This window comes from Dermochelys coriacea, chromosome 2 (assembly GCF_009764565.3).
Source record: "Dermochelys coriacea isolate rDerCor1 chromosome 2, rDerCor1.pri.v4, whole genome shotgun sequence".
In the NCBI taxonomy this organism is placed as follows: Eukaryota; Metazoa; Chordata; order Testudines; family Dermochelyidae; genus Dermochelys; species Dermochelys coriacea.
Genome location: NC_050069.1, coordinates 33,912,988 through 33,936,585, shown reverse-complemented (window position 1 = coordinate 33,936,585; position 23,598 = coordinate 33,912,988). Strand labels below are relative to the sequence as shown.

The following is a 23,598-nucleotide window of genomic DNA, read 5'->3' as shown; positions in this document are numbered from 1 at the left end:
TTGTGTGGGAACAAATAGCAGGGAGGAGAAAAAGGACATTCTATCTTTAAAAAGAGGTGGGTGAGAGGACTCAGTGAAATATAGACCAGTTATCCTAACTTTGAGATATGGGAAGATAGTGGAACAAATTATTAAGCAAAACATTTGTAAGCACCTAGAGGATAATAGGGTTTAAGTAATAGCTAACATGGATTTGTCAAGAACAAGTCATACCAAACCAACCTAATTTTCTTCCTTGACAGGGTTACTGGCCTAGTGGATGGGGGGAGGCTGAAGATGTGAGATCTTGATTTTTAGTACAGTTTTTGACACAGTCCCACATAAGTCTCATAAGCAAACTTGGGAAATGTGAATGAGATGAAATTACTATAAGATGAATGTACAACTGATTGAAAGACTATACTCAAAGTAGTTGTCAGTGGTTTTCTATCAATCTGGAGGAACGTATCTAATAGGGTACTGTTCGGGTCAGTTCTGGGCCCAGTACAATATTTTCATTCCTTGACTTGGATAATGGAGTAGAGACTATGCTTATAAAATTTGCTGATGAAACTAAGCTGGGAGGGGTTGCTAGCAATTTGTGGGACAGAATTAAAATTCAAAATGACCTTGGCAAATGAGAGAATTGGTCTGAAATCAACAAGATGAAAACTTCAGAAAAGACAAGTGCAAAGTACTACACTTTAGGAAGAAAAATCTAAATGCACAAATACACAATGGAGGATAACTGGGTATACAGTAGTAATGCTGAAAAGGACCTGGGTTTTATAGTGGGCCACAAACAAAATATGAGTCAACAACATGATACAGTTGCAAAAAGCCTAATATCATTCTAGGATGTATTAAAAGCAGTGTTGTATGTAAGACGTCGGAGGTAATTGTCCTGCTCTGCTTGGCACTGATAATGCCTCTGCTGGAGTACTGTGACCAGTTCTATGTGGCATATTTTAAAGTTATGAACAAATTGGAGAGAGTCCAGAGGAAAACAACAAAAATGAGGAAAGGTTTAAAAAAACCCTGACTTCTGAGGAAAGATGTAAAAAATTGGACATATTAAGCCTAGAGAAAGGAAGACTGTGGGAGGACCTGATAACTGTATTCAAATATTTTAAAGGCTGTTAGAAAAAGGATGGGGATCTATTATTTATGTCCAGTGAAGGTAGGATAAAAAGTAATTAGCTTAATCTGCAGCAAGGGAGATTTAAGTTAGATATTAGGGAAAAAACTAACTATAAGAGTTAGGCCTAAGACAGGACTCCAAGGGAAGTTGAGGAGTCCGTATCATTGGAGGTTTAAGAATAGGTTAGACAAACACCTGTGAGGGATGATCTAGGTACACTTGGTCTTGCCTTAGCTCAGCTCTGGATGACATGACCTCTCAAGATCCCTTCCAGTTTATGATTCTGTGATATCTGTTTTGCACACCAGTATACATGTACATATCCTAGGCTAGAAAGTACATGAGACATTACTAAATTAATTCTTAGTCCTTTTTAATTTAATGTATTAAGAAGTTGCTCATTAAAATGAGAAATGTTTAGATCCACATTACCTCATTCTCTCTGTGTGCATCCCCCAACTAAGGGAACAAAAAGGTAATAATTCACTGGGCAACAGTGCACTGATTGTGCTGAATGGTGTACATCTTGGAATGAGTTAACTGAGGATTCCTTTAGGAAAGAATGTTTATGATGATCTTGAGACATCTGTGAAAATATCATTGTTATATTTTGCAATACATCATAAAAATGGAGTCACCCATGAATGAACTATTGTCTATCAATAAAACAGTCATAAAGACAGAACAAAAACTTACTTGAACATCTGTTCATATCTGGCGCTCTGAGTCCGTAGTACCCTGATGGGCAGGAATGCAAGCATTCTCCATATTGCCTCATTCCCTCTCGTCGAAGAAAGAAAAACAATTTATGCTGGCATCTGATGCACCCATTATCCTTTGAGCAAGACAAACAACCTTTGCAAATTGGATTTGGTCCATAGCTAGCTGCAAAATAAAACAATAAATTTTAATAGTTTTGGAAATGGTTTTCCTGGAGAGAAAACACAAAAATGTTTATCTACTGCATCAATACAAGTAGTTTGGGAAGGAAAAAGCATACAATAGGGTGTGCAGATTTTAACACATCTGCAGTGGAAAAGGAAGTGTCTGTCTAACTTATACTTACTAGAAATGCAATCTCCTTTTTTTTACATTAGTGTGTGAAGCTATTTGATAAACTTACACACCAGATTAATGAAATGCATGAGTTTACATGCAACTAGAGCCCAAGAGAAGTCAGATTAGTCACAGTAGCACAAGTAAAATCCATGGACCACAATCTAGCTTCAACCTGAGCATGCAAGCCCATGAGAGCAGCAGTGCACAGCAAAAGACTGGTATCCTGAAATAGACATACACAGAGTTCATCCTGCAGGACTTCTGCAAGTGCCATTTCCTCTATAATGCCAATGCAATTTTTTAAAAAAGACACTGATGCTAGTGTTCTGACATGCATTTATATGACTCATGAAAAGGTCCATATTGAAGGCACTGAAGTCCTCCATCTAGACAACAGGTACAGTACAATGGCAGTGCAGACTTCCCCACACATCTGCCTTGCTTGAAGAGACCAACTCTTGGGGTACAAAGGTAGCACAGTTTCTGTGTAGTCACTTCTTGGTGTCTCTGATGAAAATCTCAACAATAGTTGCATTCATGACCAGTTGTGATGGAGTTTTGAGTCATGAATATCTAAGAACATAACAGCCATACTGGGTAAGACCAAAGGTCAATCTAACCCAATAGCCTCTCTTCCGACAGTGGCCAATGCCAGGTGCTTCAGAGGGAATGAACAGAACAGGTAATCATCAAGTGATCCATCCCCCGTCACCCATTCCCAGCTTCTGGCAAACAGAGGCTAGGGACACCATCCCTGCCCACCCTGGTTAATGGGCATTGATGGACCTATCCTCCATGAACTTACCTAGTTCTTTTTTAAACCCTGTTAGTCTTGGCCTTCACAACATCCTCTGGCAAAGAGTTCCACAGATTGACTGCATTGTTTGAAGTTGTACTTCCCTTTGTTAGTTTTAAACCTGCTGCCTATTTATTTCATTTGGTGACCCCTAGTTTTTCTGTTATGCGAAGAAGTAAATAACACTTCCTTATTTACTTTATCCACATTAGTCATGATTTTATAGACCTCTATTATATCCTCCCCTTAGTCATCTCTTTTCCAAGCTGAAAAGTCCCAGTCTTAATCTCTCCTCATATGGCAGTCATTTCATAGCCCTAATCATTTTTGTTGCCCTTTTCTGTACTTTTTCCAAATCCAGCATATCTCTTTTGAGATGGGGCAATCAAATCTGCATGCAGTATTCAAGATGTGAGCATAGTGTGCATTTATATAGAGGCTATGTATTATGTGTCATATTATCTATCCCTTTCCTAATGATTCTCAACATTGTTTACTTTTTTGACTGTGGCTGCACATTGAGTGGGTATTTTCAGAGAACTATTCACCATGACTCCCAGATCTTTCTTGAGTGGTAACAGCTAATTTAGACCCCCATAATTTCATATGTACAATTGGGATTATGTTTTTCCTATGTGCATTACTTTGCATTTATCAACATTGAATTTCATCTCCCATTTTGTTGCCCAGTCACCCTGTTTTGTGATGTCCTTTGTAACTCACTGCAGTCTGCTTTGGATTTAACTATCTTGGGTAGTTTTGTATCATCTGCAAATTTTTCCACCTCACTGTGTACCCCTTTCTCCAGATCATTTATGAATATGTTGAATAGGATTGGTCCAGTAAAGACCCCTGGAAGACACCACTATTTACCTCTCTTCATTCTGAAAACTGATAATTTAATCCTATCCTTTGTTTCCTGTCTTTTAGCCAGTTATTGACCCATGAGAGGACCTTCCCTCTTATCCCATGATAGTTTACTTTGCTTAAGAGCCTTTGGAGATAAGCCTTGTCAAAGGCTTTCTGAAAATTTAAGTACACTATATCCACTCAATCCCCTTTATCCATATGCTTGTTGACCCCCTCAAAGAATTCTAGTAGATTGGTGAGGCACGGTTTCCCTTTACAAAAACCATGTTAACCCTTACCCAACAAATCATGTTCATCTATGTCTGATGGTTCCATTCTTTACTATAGTTTCAACCAGTTTGACTGGTACTAACATTAGGCTTACCAGCCTGTAATTGCCAGGATTGCCTCTGAAGTGTGTGTTTGTTGTGTTTTTTTTTTTAAATTAGTATCACATTAGTCATCTGGTACAGAAGCTGATTTAAGTGGTAGGTTACGTATTACAGTCAGTAGTTCTGCAATTTTACATTTGAGTTCCTTCATAACTCTTGGGTTAATACCATCTGGCCCTGGTGACTTATTACTGTTTAATTTATCAAATTGCTCCAAAACCACCTGTAATGAAATCTCAATCTGGGGCAGTTTCTCAGATTTGTCCTCCTAAAAAAGAATGGCTCAAGTTGGGGAATCCTCCCTCACAGACCAATGCAAAGAATTCATTTAGTTTCTCTGCAATGGCCTTATCCCTCTTGAGTGCTCCTTTACCAACTTTATCGTCCACTGCCCCCACTGATTATTTAGCAGGCTTCCTGCTTCTGATGTACTTAAAAACATTTTTGCTGTTACTTTTTGAGTCTTTGGCTCACCCTTCTTCAAATTCTTTTTTGGTCTTCCTAATTACTATTCAGAGTGGGCTGAAACCAATTTATCTCCACATGGGCCAGGAAACAACTTTCAGAGAGTAACAATTCTAGGTCACTACCAACTGCTGTGTCTTTATCAGATTTATGTTCTTTTTTTGTACAATAAAAATGATGGTGCAATAAATCTAGCAACTCAGTTTCTGCCTGAATGCCAAAAGAAGGCATCATATGACCAAATGGATGTCTACTTCCTCTTGTTCTCAATCTCCACTCCTTACACATCTTAGGAGAAGTGATTCTGAAAGGCCTTTATTGCACTATTCCTACCTCCATGCCAGCTTTCATCACTGACTCTCTCCAGCTGCACAAAAAACACCACCCTCTGTCAAATTATTTCCCAGGCACTGATTCAACACAGCAAGTTAGCAGAGGAAGGATGGCTTTAGAGGCTTCTGAAATGAGAATGTCTTGAAAACTCTATTTTAAATATTAAATTGGCCACAGGATTTAACTGAAATTTGCCAGTTCAAACCTGGCTTACTGAAAGCAAAGAGAAACATTATGGAAAAGAAGGGAAAAGATTTTTGGGGTGTCAAACGTTTTTCAGTACAGCACACTACGATGGCAATTAGCCAGGAGCATTAGAGTTAAATTAAATTGCCATATTTTTTAAAATGAAAAATACCTACACCTAGCCATAATGTGCTTAGGTACTTTTGTCCTATGAGAAGAATTAATAGAAATTTGTTCAATGGTGGACTTCACCAACAGATGAGAAAACCCCTACAGCCCTGGAACCAGTAGCCGATAAGCTTTATTCTCTCTCTCCCACATCTGCACACCACATTCCCCCCTCACTATCTTCTGCCCTCCCCCACATAATTACAAATAGCACCAGACAGAACCACAACACTCCACTCATATGTTGTATACAGCTGCAAGAAGGCAACTAGCAGAGCATTTGGTTGTTTAAGGTGATCTGGTGGGTAGGAGACAGGAGAGAAAGGATCAGAGCCAGGTCTCGTGGTTTTCAGTCATGAGTGACCCTGGGCAGGGCAAGTCAACTCTCTGTGCTCCATACTTCTTATCTCACAGGATTGTTGTAAGGCTTAGTTCATTAGCATTTGTAAACTGCATTGAGACCCTCAGATGGGAGATGTTCATTTTCATGTTCTCTCCACAGGTACTAATGCAGAGAGTGGACTAGATGATACATCTGAGGGAAGGGAGCAGAAGGAGACTGCCGATTGGAAGGCATGAGATACACTGTCTTAGGGAAGGGAGTTCCACGACCACTGCTCCCAAGAGAAGGAGGCGGGTGGTGGTGGTCGGGGACTCTCTCCTTGGGGGACTGAGTCATCTATCTGCCGCCCTGACCGGGAAAACCGAGAAGTCCGCTGCTTGCCAAGAGCTACGATTCACAATGTGACGGAGAGACTGCCGAGACTCATCAAGCCCTCTGATCGTTACCCCTTCTTACTTCTCCACGTGGGCACCAATGATACTGCCAAGAATGACCTTGAGTGGATCACTGCAGACTACACGGCTCTGGGAAGAAGGATAAAGGAGTTTGAGGCGCAAGTGGCGTTCTCATTCATCCTCCCCGTGTAAGGAAAAGCCCTGGGTAGAGACCATCAAATCATGGAAGTCAATGAATAGCTATGCAGGTGGTGTCAGAGAGAAGGCTTTGGATTCTTTGATCATGGGATGGTGTTTCAAGAAGGAGGAGTGCTAGGCAGAGATGGGCTCCACCTAACGAAGAGAGGAAGGAGCATCTTCAGAAGCAGGCTGGCTAACATAGTGAGGAGGGCTTTAAACTAGGTTCACTGGGGAAATGAGACCAAAGCCCTGAGGTAAGTGGGGATGTGGGATACCGGGAGGAATCACAAGCAGGAGAGCACAAGAGGAGAGGGCTCCTGCCTCATACCGAGAAAGAGGGACGATCAGCAAGTTATCTCAAGTGCCTATACACAAATGCAAGAACCCTGGAAAACAAGCAGGGAGAACTGGAAGTCCTGGCACAGTCAAGGAATTATGATGTGATTGGAATAACAGACTTGGTGGGATAACTGGAGTACTGTCATGGATGGATATAAACTGTTCAGGAAGGACAGGCAGGGCAGAAAAGGTGGGGGAGTTGCATTTATGTAAGAGAGCAGTATGACTACTCAGAGCTCCGGTATGAACCTGCAGAAAAACCTGAGAGTCTCTGGATTAAGTTTAGAAGTGTGAGCAACAAGGGTGATGTCGTGATGGGAGTCTGCTATAGACCACTGGATCAGGGGGATGACGTGGATGAGGCTTTCTTCCGGAAATTAATGGAAGTTACCAGATCACAGGCCCTGGTTTTCATGGGAGACTTCAACACCCTGATATCTGCTCGGAGAGCAATACAGCAATGCACAGACAATCCAAGAACTTTTTTGAAAATGTAGGGGACAATTTCCTGGTGCGAGGGCTGGAGGAACCAACTAGGGGCAGACCTGCTGCTCACAAACCGGGAAGAATTAGTAGGGGAAGCAAAAGTGGATGGGAACCTGGGAGGCAGTGACCATGAGATAGTTGAGTTCAGGATCCTGACAAAAGGAAGAGCAGCAGAATACGGACCCTGGACTTCAGAAAAGCAGACTTTGACTCCCTCAGGCAAATGACGGGCAGGATTCCCTGGGAGGCTAATATGAGGGGGGGAAGGAATCCAGGAGAGCTGGCTGTATTTTAAGGAATTCTTATTGAGGTTACAGGAACAAACCATCCCAATGTGTAGAAAGAATAGTAAATATGGCAGGCAACCAGCTTGACTTAACAGTGAAATCCTTGCTGATCTTAAACACAAAAAAGAAGTGGAAGATTGGACAAATGACCAGGGACGAGTATAAATATATTGCTCAGGCATGCAGAAGTGAAATCAGAAAGGCCAAATCACACTTGGAGTTGCAGCTAGCAAGAGATGTTAAGAGCAACAAGAAGGGTTTCTTCCGGTATGTTAGTAACAAGAAAAAAGTCCAGGAAAGTGTGGGCCCCTTACTGAATGGGGGAGTCAACCGAGTGACCAAGGATGTGGGAAAAGTGAATGTACTCAATGCTTTTTTTGCCTCTGTCTTCACGAACAAGGTCAGCTCCCAGACTACTGCACTGGGCAGCACAGAATGGGGAGGAGGTGACCAGCCCTCTGTGGAGAAAGAAGTGGTTCAGCACTATTTAGAAAAGCTGGACGAGCACAAGTACATGGGGCTGGATGCACTGCATCCGAGGCTACTAAAGGAGTTGGCAGATGTGATTGCAGAGCCATTAGCCATTATCTCTGAAAACTCATGGCGATCGGGGAAGTCCCGGACAACTGGAAAAAGGCTAATGGAGTGCCCATCTTTAAAAAAGGGAAGAAGGAGGATCCTGAGAACTACAGGCCAGTCAGCCTCACCTCAGTCCCTGGAAAAATCATGGAGCAGGTCCTCAAGGAATCAATTCTGAAGCATTTAGAGGAGAGGAAAGTGATCAGGAACAGTCAGCATGGATTCACCAAGGGCAAGTCATGCATGACTAATCTAATTGCCTTCTATGATGAGATAAGTAGCTCTGTGGATAAGGGGAAAGCAGTGGATGTGCTATTCCTTGACTTTAGCAAAGCTTTAGATACAGTCTCCCACAGTATTCTTGCCAGCAAGTTAAAGTAGCATGGGCTGGATGAATGGACTATAAGGTGGATAGAAAGCTGGCTAGATCATCGGGCTCAACAGGTAGTGATCAATAGCTCCATGTCTAATTGGCAGCCAGTATCAAGTGGAGTGTCCCAAGGGTCAGTCCTGGGGCTAGTTTTGTTCAGTATCTTCAATAATGATCTGGAGGATGGCGTGGACTGCACCCTCAGCAAGTTTGCAGATGACACTAAACTGGGAGGAGTGGTAGATACGCTGGAGGGTAGGGATAGGATACAGAGGGACCTAGACAAATTAGAGGATTGGGCCAAAAGAAACCTGATGAGGTTCAACAAAGACAAGTGCAGAGTCATGCACTTAGGACAGAAGAATCTCATGCATTGCTACAGACTAGGGACCGAATGGCTATGCAGCAGTTCTGCAGAAAAGGACCTAGGGGTTACCGTGGACGAGAAGCTGGATATGAGTCAACAGTGTGCCCTTGTTGCCAAGAAGGCCAATGGCATTTTGGGCTGTATAAGTAGGGGCATTGCCAGCAGATCGAGGGATGTGATCGTTCCCCTCTATTCGGCATTGGTGTGGCCACATCTGGAGTACTGTGTCCAGTTTTGGGCCCCACACTACAAGAAAGATGTGGAAAAACTGGAAAGCGTCCAGCGGAGGGCAACAAAAATGATTAGGGGACTGGAACACATGACTTATGAGGAGAGGCTGAGGGAACTGGGATTGTTTAGTCTGCGGAAGAGAAGAATGAGGGGGGATTTGATAGCTGCTTTCAACTCCCTGAAAGGGGGTTCCAAAGAGGATGGATCTAGACTGTTCTCAGTAGTACCAGATGACAGAACAAGGAGTAATGGTCTCAAGTTGCAGTGGAGGAGGTTTAGGTTGGATATTAGGAAAAACTTTTTCAGTGGGAGGGTGGTGAAGCACTGGAATGGGTTACCTAGTGAGGTGGTGGAATCTCCTTCCTTAGAGGTTTTTAAGGTCAGGCTTGACAAAGCCCTGGCTGAGATGATTTAGTTGGGGATTGCTCTTGCTTTGAGCAGGGGGTTAGATGATCTCCTAAGATCCCTTCCAACCCTGATATTCTATGTTGTAGAGGTGAAATGTTTGTTACCACCTAAATCAATGATTATCAAACTAGTCTATAGACTTTTGGTGATCTTTGAAGTGTATGCAAGTCACATGGTGCTCAGTCTCCTTCTTGCTCTCAGCTTCTAGGTTATATTAAGATACAGCTTTAAAATACATTAAATATTTTCTCAACATTTTCCCCACATACGCTTTTGCTGCAAGGTTATACAACAGTAAATGGGAAGGAAAGCAGTCTGCTAGGCACAGCTGAGAGCTGCTAAAGGAAACTTTGATCCCTAATCCCTTTTTTTTTTTTTCCCACCAAATGCATCCGACGAAGTGAGCTGTAGCTCACGAAAGCTTATGCTCTAATAAATTTGTTAGTCTCTAAGGTGCCACGGGTACTCCTTTTCTTTTTGCGAATACAGACTAACAGGGCTGCTACTCTGAAACTAATCCCTTTAGTATCCATTAACCGTTAACTAGGGGGCAGGGATACCTAGGGAGAACAGGGTTTAAAAAGCCAGCTCCTAAGATACCGGAGATGCAAGCAGCCAGGAGAAGTTAACAGGGTTTTGAGAGGGAGTTTTAGAGAACTGTGAGAACCAGATACACCTGTTTAACAGTCTCTGAATTTAGGCCAACCCGCCCCCCCCCCCAAAAAAAAATCTGCAGGAGCAAAAAGAATGCAGGCAAAAGTCCAGTAGCAGAGTGCGGGCTCTCCAGTTTATTACACTGAATGTAGCATGTATGATTACACTACCTTCAGAGGCAGAGTACCAGTTCTGGAGACCAGAGTGGCAGAATTGCAAGAGCTAAGGGAGACGGAGAGATATATAGATAAGACTTTCCAGGACACAGCAGAGTGGTCCCACCGCCCCCTAGTCTGACAGCCTCTGTACTGTTGAGGAGGATGAAAGTCTCAGTGAAGGAGAACATAAAAGAAGAGCGGAGGGAAATGATTCCATAGTTGGAACCCTCCTTCCAGATAATGTCATTGTATCCTCTTGGACTGAGGATACTTCTCCATGGGAGTGAATCCCAGTTATTAGGAAGAGACAGGTAATAGTAATGGGAGATTGAATCAATTAGAAATATAGAGAGTTGGCTTTGTGATCACCGGGAGAACTATGATCACCGAGTGACTAGACAGACTTACGTGCAGTGCTGAAAAGGAGTCAGTGGTTGTGGTACACATAAGTATGAAGATAGACGTCCTAGGGGGCAAATTTAGGCTGCTAGGTAAGAGACTGAAGTCCAGACTAAAGTTCTCTATGGTAGCATTCTCTGAAATGCTTCCAGTTCTCCGTGCAGGGCCAGTTAGACAGGCAGAACTGTAGGGTCTCAATGCATGGATGAGATGTTGGTGTAAAGAAGAGGGGTTTAGGTTTATTAGGAACTAGGGAACTTTTGGGGAAAGGAGGAGCCTATGTGGAAAGGATTAAACAGAATTAAGTCACAAGGACCAGATGGTATTGACTCAGAAATTCTGAAGGAACTCAAATGTGAAATTGCAGAACTACTAACTGTGGGATAAATAACGAGGAGTCCTTGTGATAACTTAGACTAACAAAAATGTTAGTCTCCAAGGTGCTACAAGGACTCCTCATTGTTTTTGCTGATACAGACTAACACGGCTACCACTCTGATAACTGTGGAATGTAACCTATCATTTAAATGAGCTTCTGTACCAGAGGACTGGAGGATCGCTAATGTGATGCCAATTTTTAAAAAAGGCTCCAGAAGAGATCCTGGCAATTACAGGCCAGTAAGCATAACTTCAGTGCCAGGCAAATTGGGTGAAACTATAGTAAACAATTACCAGTCACATAAATGAACACAATTTGCTGGAGAAGAGTCAACGTGGCTTTTGTAAAGGGAAAGCGTACCTCACCAATATATTAGAATTCTTTGAGGCATTCAACAAACGTGGAAAAGGGTTATCCTGTGGATATAGTGTAATTGGAAAAGCCTTTGAAAAGATCCCTCATCAAAGGCTCTTAAGCAAAGTAAGCAATCATGGGATAAGAGGGAAAGTCCTCTCATGGATCAGTAACTGGCTAAAAGAAAGGAAACAAAGGGTAGAAAAAATGGCCAGTTTTTAGAATGGAGAGAGGTAAAATGGTATTGCCCCCCACTGGGGCCTGTTCAACACTTTCATAAATGATCTGGAGAAAGGGGTAAACAGGTTGCAAAATTTGTAGATGATACAAAACTACTCAACACAGTTAAATCCAAAGCAGACTGCGAAGAGTTACAAATGGACCTCACAAAACTGGGTGACTGGGCAACAAAATGGCAGATGAAATTCAATGTTGATAAATGCAAAGTAATGCACATTGGAAAATATAATCCCAACTATACATACACAATGATGGGGGTCTAAAAAAAGATATATTAGAATTTGAAAAGACACAGAGAAAGGCAAAAAAATGATTAAGGTTATGAAACAGCTTCTAGATGAAGAGAAATTAGTAAGACTGGGACTTTTCAGCTTGGAAAAGAGACAACTCAGTGGGGATATGATGAGGTCTATGAAATTATGACTGGTGTGGAGAAAGTGAATAAGGAAGTGTTATTTACCTCTTCATATAACACAAGAACAAGGGGGGTCACCCAATGAAATTAATAAGCAGCAAGTTTAAAACAAACAAAAGGAAGTACAATGCACAGTCAACCTGTGGAACTCTTTGCCAGAGGATATTGTGAAGGCCAAGGCTATAACAGGGTTAAAAAAAGAATTGGATAAGTTCATGGAGGATAGACTCATTAATGGGCATTAACCAAGATGGTCAAAGATGCAACCACATGCCTGGGTGTCCTAAGTTTCTAACTGCCAGAAGCTGGGAATGGATGACAGGGGATGGATCACTCGATAATTGCCCTGATCTTTTCATTCCCTCTGAAGCATCTGGCATCGGTCACTGTTGGAAGACAGGATACTGGGCTATGTGGACTACTGGTCTGACCCAGTATGGCCATTCTTTTACTGCTATGTGTTATAATCTTTATATTGAAAGAGATAGTTAACTCTATGAAAGTGTTTAAGAACTGCTGACCTGAACAGAATGCCTGCCTTGGTGTTAAGTGACTGAATACAGTTTACAAGTGTTTTGTATACAATGGGGCACTGTGATTTGTGTGTCACAAAGCTTGTTTTCACCAACTTTTGTTGCTGCTACTGCTGCTGAATTTTTACTCATGGCTGCAATTTCTTGGGAAACAATACTGAGTCTTACTGCATCTATTGTCTCCTTTCAGCTCCCCATAAAACAGAATAATCACAATTATACCCTAGTCCACAGGTTCTCAAACTGAGCTCCATTCAGGGGTCTGCAGATAGTGCCCTCTAAGGTGTGCGGCCTGGACGGCTGCACACGAGAAAATGAAGAGCCACCCACCTAATTAGTGGAGCCATGCAGGCGTGGCTTTACTAATTAGGTGCTTGACCCTGGAGAAGATGCACATGTAAGATGAGGTGGTGGCCTTGGGGGGTGGGGGGGATTGGGGGTGGATGGGAGGGGGCAGTGGGTTGAGAAGAGGGGTGGGGCAAATTTGGGACGTGCAGGGCTGCGGTGGCCAGAGAAAGAGGCAACTTTCCCCAGCTCCAGTGCTGCAGCTGCTGGGGAGAGACGGCCCTCCTTCCCAGCCCCAGCTTGGGGGCTGCTGCGGCAGGGGAGAGAGGGCACATTCATCACATTAGAAAGATAAGACGATTGATATAAAAATATGAGTTGTGCTTTTATTTGTAGAACAAAAAAACGTTTATTAAGGTTTTTTGTATAGTGCTTTTATCCAAAGCTCTTTACAATAATTAACAAATGGTACAAACACATTTGGAAAAAGAAAAGGAGTACTTGTGGATCTTAGAGACTAACAAATTTATTTGGGCATAAGCTTTTGTGAGGTACAGCTCACTTCATTGGATGCATTCAGTGGAAAATACAGTGGGGAGATTTATATACACCCACAAGAACATGAAACAATGGGTTTTATCATACACACTGTAAGGAAAGTGATCACTTAAGATGAGCTATTACCAGTGGGGGGGAGGGGAGAAAACCTTTTGTGGTGATAATCAAGGTGGGCCATTTCCAGCAGTTGACAAGAACGTCTGAGGAACAGTGAGGCATGGGGGGAGGGGGAGAAAACAACATGGGGGAATAGTTTTACTTTGTGTAGGCTTGAATAGAGACTGGGAGTGGATGGGTCATTACACAAAGTAAAACTATTTCCCCATGTTATTTTCCCCCCCCACCCCCCCACATGATCTAAGTTAGTACCATCTTCTGGTCTCTCAGTGCATTCTCGCACTGGTTGTCTGTTTTGTAAAGTTGCCAGGCATCTGGTTTTCAAGCATGTCCAGTTCCTAGGTGCAGGGGCAGCCACAGGGACAGCGTGCACTGCCCCATCCCTAGCACTGACTCCGCAGCTCCCATAGGCTGGGAACCACGGCCAATGGGAGCTGAAGGAGTGGCACATGTGGGTATGGCAGCGCACAGAGTCCCCTGGCCCCTCTACCTAGGAGTCGGAGAACAGACATGCCAGCGACTTCCAGGATCCATGAGGAGCCAGGCAGGGAGGGAGCCTGCCTTAGCCCCTCTGTGCCACGGACTGGAAACTGCCTGAGGTAAGCACTGTCTGGATGGAGCCTACACCCCAAACCCTCTCCCACACTCTAACTCCCTCCCAGAGCCTGCACCCCAACCCCTTGGCCCCAGCCCAGAGCCCTCTCCTGCACAGCAAACCCCTCATCCCCAGCCCCACTCCAGAGCCTGCACTCCCCACCAGGGCCCTCATCCACCCCCTGCACTCCAACCCCCTGCCCCAGCCCAGTGAAAGTGAGTGAGGGGGGAGAGAGAGAGTGAGTGGGGGAGGGGCCTCAGAAGCGGTGGGGCCTTGGGGCAGAGGCAGGGCAGGGCAAAGGTGTTCAGCTTTGTGCCATTAGAAAGTTGGCAACTCTACTGTTTAAATCAGGGATTGGTAACCTTTAGCACGCAGCCCGTCAGGGAAATCACTGGCGGGCCGGGACAGTTTGTTTACCTGCAGCATCCACAGGTTTGGCCGATCATAGCTCCCACTGGCCGCGGTTCACTGTTCCAGGCCAATGGGGGCTGCGGGAAGCAGCAGCCAGCACATCCCTCGGCCCGCACCACTTTCCGTAGCCTCCATTGGCTGGGGACGGCAAACCGCGGGAAATCTGCAGATGCTGCAGGTAAACAAACTGTTGCGTCCCATTAGTGGATTTCTGTGACGGGCCGCGTGCCAAAGGTTGCCGATCCTTGGTTTAGACTGTAAGCTCCTCACAGCAATAACATCCTTTCCTTTAAGTTAGTTTACACACATACACGCTCCCCTACTTTCAACTTGATAAGTATTTTTTATTCTTACAGATCATTTCTATGACTGTACTCACAAGTCTCTGTTTTAAATGAAAGAGCATTGAAAAATGTGTCTTGTGTTTTTCAATTGCGGGGGGGGGGGTACTTCGCATGTCAATTTAAAGAAAAGCTATTGCAAAGGTGGTTTTGTACTCACACACTAGAAGCAAACATATTGAGGGTGCTCAAAGTCTAAATGTAATGGGTTGGACCTATCTCTATTTAGATCTGACACCAAGTAGCGACATTTTTAATTCTGTATCTGTGCCAAATATATTCAAACAAAGTACTTAAAAATATAACTAGAAAAGGACTGTTATGGCCATTCAAAATAGAATCAGCAGTATGTAAGGGTTCTAGACAGTGCCCCACCAAAAAAGACCTCTCATGACATGCGCCTGTCATCGTCCTGACCCCTTTGTTTTATCCCTGATTCCTATACCTTTTGTTTTTGGTCTTTTTCAGAAAGAAAACTCTTTGGGGGCAAGGATTGTGGGACCATTTCTTCCTAAGTTTTTTGTACATCAACTACTATAATGGGATCTTGCCCCTTTCTGGATGTTACTGCAATATAAATAGTCATCAGCTTTTAATTTGGATCTGGCAGAGATGCCCCTGGGGGGAGGGGGGAATCAATGAAGGTACAGGAACTCCTTACTAAAAGCCGTCCCGGTTAATGTTGTTACGTTGCTGATCAATTAGGGAACATGCTTGTTTAAAGTTGTGCAATGCTCCCTTCTAATGTTGTTTGGCAGTCACCTGCTTTGTCCACTGCTTGCAGGAAGAGCAGCCCGTTGCAGCTAGTGGGTGGATGGAACCAGGGTGGACCGGCAGCCACCCTAGCAGTTCCCCCCTAGAAGCTCCCCACTCCCCTAAGTTCCATATGCAGCAGCCCCCCAGCAGGCTATCAATTGCTCGCAGTTCAGCTGTCCCTCCCCCCACAGACATGTGCTGCTCTTGCCCTCTGCAAGGAAGGGAAGGAAGAGGGGGGGCTAATCTCAGGGTGTTTGTTTAAAACTTAGTGTGTGTGTGAATGTGAGAGAGAGAGTCTTTTTGTCTGGTGAAAAAAATTTCGCCGGAACCTAACTCCCTCATTTACATTAATTCTTATGGGGAAATTGGATTTGCTTAACATCGTTTCACTTAAAGTTGCATTTTTCAGGAACGTAACTACAACATTAAGATAGACCCTATGATGGTGTCCCCTGAATAGATATGTGGACAGAGTTGGCAAGGGGCTTTGGTGCAAGGATAGGTTCCTGGGTTAGTGGTTCTGTTGTGTGGTGTGTGGTTGCTGGTGAGTATTTGCTTCAGACAGCCCCCCAACCTGAAGCAAATACTCACCAGCAACCACACACCACACAACAGAACCACTAACCCAGGAACCTATCCTTGCAACAAAGCCCGTTGCCAACTCTGTCCACATATCTATTCAGGGGCCACTATAATAGGGCCTAATCACATCAGCCACACTATCAGAGGCTCATTCACCTGCGCATCTCCCAATGTGATATATGCCATCATGTGCCAGCAATGCCCCTCTCCCATGTACATTGGTCAAACTGGACAGTCTCTACATACAAGAATAAATGAACACAAATCAGACATCAAGAATTATAACATTCAAAAACCAGTCGGAGAACACTTCAGTCTCTCCGGTCACATGATTACAGATCTGAGAGTGGCTATCCTTCCACAAAAAAACTTCAAAAACAGACTCCAACGAGAGACTGCTGAATTGGAATTAATTTGCAAACTGGATACAATTAACTTAGGCTTGAATAGAGACTGGGAGTGGATGGGTCATTACATAAAGTAAAACTATTTCCCCATGTTATTTCCCCCCCCCCCCCACTGTGCCTCAGATGTTCTTGTTAACTGCTGGAAATGGCCCACCTTGATTATCACCACAAAAGGTTTTCCTCCTCTCCCCCCCCCCATTCCTGCTGGTAATATCTTAAGTGATCATTCTCCTTAGTGTGTATGATAAAACCCATTGTTTCATGTTCTCTGTGTGTGTATATAAATCTTCCCACTGTATTTTCCACTGAATGCATCCGATGAAGTGAGCTGTAACTCACGAAAGCTTATGCTCAAATAAATTTGTTAGTCTCTAAGGTGCCACAAGTACTCATTTTCTTTTTTGCGAATACAGACTAACACGGCTGCTACTCTAAAACGTTAAGTGAGGAGTTCCTGTACCAGCTATACAGGAGGGGCAAGTAAAAAGGGGAATTAAGAGGCATTATAGAGGGGAAAGGTAGAATACTTGCCAGACAGGAAAAAAAAAATTTTAAGTAGGAGCGTAGAGTCATATCCTTCTTATGCTCATGTCATATCTTCTCTTATCTTGCTAAATTATGCTGTATATATTGCAGTGAAAAGATTTCATAATCATGAATTCGTATATAATGGTATCCTTTCAATGCCCAAAACAATTTATACAGTGTTGAGTGCCCCAAAATTTAAAAAAATCATGTGTCAGACCTCAAACTCATGAGATACTATATTTTAAATAGATACGTTTTTGCATAAATGTATTTGTTTTGAGGAAACATGAGTCAGGTAAGTTTCTCAGGTCCAGAATGGAATTTCTGATCAAAACCAGACAGTAGCCAATAGCCCAGTGGTTAGGGCATTTATCCTGATACAGACCAGGGACTTGAACACTCCCCCCAACATCTCCCACATCTCAGTTAAATGCCACTGGTTCTTTTTATTTGCCTTCTGGGATTTAGGTTTCATTTTCAAGCTTTTCTAGACACCTATCTGGGCTAAAAACTTACCTTTAAAAAAAAAAACAATTCTCACTTAATGACATGACTCTAGGAGCTGGGATTTTAAGGAAAAATATGAAAAAGTCACAAGCATTGGCAACACTGATAAAGTTTCTTGCCCTAGTCTTTGTGAGGGCTGCCTTCACTAAATGTTAAAGTTGGAATCTAGCTATAGAGAGGTTCCGTATTCCCAGGTTAGTCACACTCCCCCACACATACACCCATGCTATATCCCACAACGCCTTTTGTCATCAGTCGTTCTGGGGCAAGGAAAGTAATAGAGCCACTCTGAGGTTTCTCCCATCCACTGACGTTCATGTAGCCACATTAGTTCCTCTGCTGGGAAATCAACATGGCCACAAGGGGAGGAGCCTGCTCTGCTACCCTACTGGCAGCCAAAAGAAAGGGAATAAAGAGGGAACCTATTAACAAAACACCAGCCCTTAAGAGCAGCTGGGGAAAAAGTGGGGGCAGAAAAAAAAAGGCAGAGTCATGTGGAGCAGAGGGAGAGGGAAAGCTGATGACATGGCAGTTCCCAAATTCCCCAGTTCATTTAGAGAACTGTCCCTTGACATTATATTTAGATTTGTCATGTATACATGAACCCTGATGCAAGTGGCCAGGCTCCACTTCTAATGCAGCAGAGACAGCAGGTCTACTTCCAGAGAGATTTACCACACCTCAGACTCAGGCCTTAAATAAAGCAATGCTTACTGCTTGGAGGTGAACCAACAACCCCCTACCCTCCAACAACTCATCTCATTGACCCAAAAATCCTAAAGATGGAGAGGGAGCCTGTCCATAGGACTCTGCAGGCTTTGTAATTTTTCGGGGATTACTGCACTTCTTGGGTGGTTACAATCACTTGGACATCAGCCTCATGCCTTTCCACATCACAGACATGCTATAATCACTGAGAAATGCACCAGCTGTCACAGCATATTTCTTAATTACACGCACACAGGCACATGCACTAACAGCTCTATTCTAGCTGTCATTATCTGTGTTTATCTCTCTTCCCCCCACCCCACGTATATTCTACATGCCACAATGTAAGTTAGTTTGCAGCAACAATCTGGGGCATAAATCCCATCAGAACAAAGTCTCAGGCATTTAAACAAATTTATTTTTGTCCAATTTAATATCTAGAGTATTTCCGTTGCTGCTGTGCATAGATGCATCTCCAACATGCAGGTGAACAAACAGAGATTTAATGTTTTCCCCTTTGATAGTGTGTTTACTTTGTCTATTATTGTAAGTTTTAACTTTTTCCTGAAAACTGCAGGGATCCAAAGTAACATCATTACAACAAAAACACAGCTCCAAACCCAGATCCACCCAAACTACGGAAGATAAAAACATTATCTGAAACATTAAAACTGAAAAGGTGAAGATCCATGACGCTCAGGTAAAGAAACAAAGTATGACATACAAAGAGATGTGTGATTCTTCATTCTCTCATTTAATTCTCTTACAAAGCAATGCCTAAAAGGATAGCAAAGAGCAAGGAACAGAAAAATAAACTGAAAGAAAGGACTTCATCCTCCCTCCTATTAGCTGCACGTATTGACATATGTGCAGGGAAATGAAAGATTGAGTAAGATCTATTTTACAATTTGTAGATCCCATACCTGGAATCTGAAGTTGCATATCTCTCTCTCTCTCTCTCTCACACACACACACAAAATAGCATTTTCCAGAGAAATATTCGGTATCACTAAAATGATAAGCATATTCTTAACTAGTGTGTGCTATCAGATTTTTATTGTATAATATATATGAACAGTTACTGGCATATAAAGGAAATATACAAATACTTAACTGTAGTTTGTAAGCTCCTGTGAGCAGAGACCATGCAATTGTACAGCACTGGGCGCACTTGTCAGTGGTTCATAAATACCAAACTGTTAGTGATATATCATGAGATGTTAACAAGATGTGTGTGTAGTGTTGGTCAGGTTTTTTCAATCATTATTAAAGTAAACAAAGGTGCATTGAACAGGAACTTTTTACCTGCTGCAATCCAAAGAGAGTTGTATGTGTCTGCTGCAAGAGTTGATGTCATTCCACACTCAAGACTCGGCACAGGAACCTTATTTTAATTATATGAGATGCCCCCCGAGGCACTCACTCGCTGCTGCCCTGGCTTCTCAAGAGCAGCAGCAGAGCCAGGAGTGCCAGGGCAGTGGTGAACAAGCACCTCAGAGAGCATCTCATGGCAGCCAGGCTCTGCAGGCTCCTTTGGGGGAGAGGAAAGAGCGGATTGGGGCACAGCTCAGAGCTGTGGCGCCCACCCTGCTTGGGGAGCACACAACTGTGCAGAGGCAGTCTGGCTGGGGGAACATGGCAGGGAGGGTTGCTGGCCAGCCAGCCATTGCTCCTGCTCCCTCAGCACAGAGAGCCAGGGGCCCGAGAGGGCCGGGTGGCTCCCACCAGCTTCTAATCTACCATCTCCTGGCAAGAGGTGGCAGTTTTCAAATTGTGGGGTGCATCGCCGTAGGCGGCCATGCCACACAGTTTGTGGGAAAACTGCAAAAATCTGGGGGGGGGTATATGACACCCTGTGCCCCCCCATGCATCACCTCTGGTTTGGGGAAGCAATGTCCCCCTATACTCTCCCAATCTCGGTCCCTGCTGGCAGCCCTGGGGTCCCCGGTGAGCTGGCAGGAAGTAAGGCAGGTTTCCAAAGGAAGTTTGTCAAAACCATAACATTCTCATACAGCCTTTCAGCTGATGAAAAAATGTTTTGTGGAAAAATTCACAACCAGCAGGTAAAAAGTTTTTTAAAAAATCCCCATACAAATTTAGTTTATAATAAAAATAAACCATTATAAAATAAAAGCTACACATGAGAGAGTGGATGGCCCAGTGGTTAAGGACTTGGGAGATGTGGGTTCAAGTCCCTGCTCTGCCACAGAATTCCTCTGTGACCTTGGACAAATCATCTAATCTTTCTGTGCCTCAGGTCCCCAACTGTACAATGAGGATAATAGCACTGCCCTAGTTCACAGGCATTTTGTGAAGCTAAATACATTAATGATTGTGCAAAAGGATGTGCTTATAGGTCCCTCCACCTGCAGAGACAGGGCCGGCTCTAGGCACCAGCAAAACAAGCAGGTGCTTGGCGTGGCACATTTCTAGGCCATGCCGCCTCTAGAAATGTGCCCCCGCCACCCAAGATCGCCTATGCCTGCTCCCCTGAGCATGTCTCTGCCACTCTGCTTCTCCCCACTCCCTCCCAGGCCCGCAGCAAGCCTGGGAGGGAGGAAGGGAGAGAGGAGAAGCCAAGTGGCAGCGTGCTCGGGGGTGGCGGCGGTGGTGAAGCAGAGGCGAGCTGGGGTGGGGAGCAGTTCTTCTACCTCCGCTCCACCTGCTCCCCTGAATGCGCTGCCTCTCCCTCGCCTGAGAGGGAGGGGGAGAAGCGGAGCGGCAACGTGTTCAGGGGAGCAGGTGAAGCGGAGGTGAGCTAGGGCAGGCGGTTGTGAGGGGGAGCCGCAGGAAGCAATGGGGGGGGAATGCAGCACGCCTGGGGGAGGGGGAGGCGGGGCCAGATATTTGGGGTGGGGCTGGGAAGGGGCGAAGTTGGGGGGGCACAAAAAAAAGCAGGGGTGGCCAAAAAATTTTTTGCTTAGGGAAGCAAAAATCTTAGAGCCGGCCCTGGCAGAGAGGAATGGATTTGAGCCTAAAGCTTTTAGAACTGTAAATGGATCTTTGATTGGGAATGAATAAGGCTCACTATATAGTGTCTTGAAAGTGTACGCACTGAGGAGGTGGGGCTGTGAAGAAAAATTTCTAGTGGGCTTTATAAACAATTTTCCTCAAAACCCATTGCCTGCAGTAGTGATGCAGGGGTCTCAAGGAGGGCAGAATTTGGATTGCAGTGGAAAACTAGCTAAATGTTCTGTTGATCTGTGAGCTAGAATACAATCCAGCTATATATGTATATGAACATACATACACACAGACTTATTTTAATAAGGGGGCAAGGAGACTGGGTGCAAAAAGGTCTAGTGTGAACACATCCACCAGTCCTACTGCTAAACAGCTTCCTCCCACCAGCAAACCTTCTATAGTTCTCCAGACAGGAACAGCAGTCTGATGGTGCAGAGAAGATTCATCAGCCCGGGATACTGGCAGGAAGACACAAGATGTCTCACAGAGAGGGCATTAATGGGAGGAGCTAACATGAGATGAGGGCACCTCCCCCATGTCCACTCTATACCCCTGCTTCCCACCATTTAGCATCCTCTTGCAGCCATTAAACTCAGTCTTCAGTCTCTACAATTCCCATTACCATCTGATTTCTGTCACCTCCCACTCCCAACAGTCATTAACCCCAGACCCACCTGATACAAAGCCTTATTGGTGCACTAGGACTATGTGCTGAGCCCAGTCAGCAAGTCAGGAAGGTATCAAAATAGAAGAGTGTGTTGGAGCTACCAAAAGTTATGAGGAAAATTAGGAGAATAAGAGTTATTGAACAAGAGGTTTAGAAGGGATAAAGGTATGTATAAAAACACAGAAGTGCTGAATGGATAGTCAAAGAGAAATAAAAATCCAAGAAGTAAAGAAAATCATCCACAATAACCAAAAACATCCATCTGTAGCTCTGGAACTTGGTACAGTGCAGATTCGGTGACCAATAAAAACCCAAACCAAAATATCCACCTTACACATTGAATGGGTTAATGTCCTGACTTTCAGGAGCACAGAATATTTAAAGGTTTCAGAGTAGCAGCCGTGTTAGTCTGTATTCGCAAAAAGAAAAGGAGTACTTGTGGCACCTTAGAGACTAAAATTTATTTGAGCATAAGCTTTCGTGAGGTACAGCTCACTTCATCAGATGCATTTGGTGGAAAATACAGTGGGGAGATTTATATACACACACAGAGAACATGAAACAATGGGTTTTATCACACACACTAAGGAGAGTGATCACTTAAGATGAGCCATCACCAGCAGGAGGTAGTGGAAAGGAGGAAAACCTTTCATGGTGACAAGCATGGGCCATTTCCAGCAGTTAACAAGAATGTCTGAGGAACAGTCGGGGGTGGGATGGGGGGAGAAATAACATGGGGAAATAGTTTTACTTTGTGTAATGACTCATCCACTCCCAGTCTCTATTCAAGCCTAAATTAATTGTATCCAGTTTGCAACTCAAAGATAGCTGGGAGTGCTGGTAATATAGGGCCTGAGGAGGGAGTCTACATAGCCAGATTTCAGAGTAACAGCCTTGTTAGTCTGTATTCGCAAAAAGAAAAGGAGTACTTGTAGCACCTTAGAGACTAACAAATTTATTAGAGCATAAGCTTTCGTGAGCTACAGCTCACTTCATCGGATGCATCCGATGAAGTGAGCTGTAGCTCACGAAAGCTTATGCTCTAATAAATTTGTTAGTCTCTAAGGTGCCACAAGTACTCCTTTTCTTTTTACATAGCCAGACAATCCTACTGTCAGGGTGCCAATGCCTGAGATGATGGGGCTTCCAGGATTTCCACGTTTTTGGATCTTGGGTAGCAGATAGAATACCCCAGGTCGGGGTTCCAGGGGTGTGTCTATGCGGATTTGTTCTTGTGCTTTTTCAGGGAGTTTCTTGAGCAAATGCTGTAGTTTCTTTTGGTAACCCTCAGTGGGATCAGAGGGTAATGGCTTGTAGAAAGTGGTGTTGGAGAGCTGCCTAGTAGCCTCTTGTTCATATTCCGACCTATTCATTATGACGACAGCACCTCCTCAAACTGGATACAATTAACTTAGGCTTGAATAGAGACTGGGAGTGGATGAGTCATTACACAAAGTAAAACTATTTCCCCATGTTATTTCTTCCCCCCCCCACTGTTCCTCAGATGTTCTTGTTAACTGACCGTTCTTGTTAACTTGCCTTGAGAACAGGCAAGAAAGCACATGAAAAAGTTACAGTTCACTTTCACCATGCTTTAACTGCTGGTGAATCTGTTATAATGCTAGTTAGGTACAACTGAAGCAAGTTCATAGGATTACAAAGATGATACACAGAGAATAACTAGTCA

At 43.9% G+C, this 23,598-nt stretch overlaps 1 protein-coding gene across 3 annotated transcripts in view; it reads right to left on the bottom strand.

Moving 5' to 3' along the window:
* The window catches only part of RSPO2 (R-spondin 2), a 169,689-nt gene that overhangs the window by 93,182 nt on the left and 52,909 nt on the right, over positions 1-23,598 (bottom strand). For all 3 annotated transcript variants that reach the window (XM_043507425.1, XM_043507424.1, XM_043507426.1), the window contains one exon: positions 1,817-2,005. In XM_043507425.1, the coding sequence (XP_043363360.1) occupies positions 1,817-2,005 (189 nt within the window). The remainder of the gene's footprint in view (positions 1-1,816; positions 2,006-23,598) is intronic.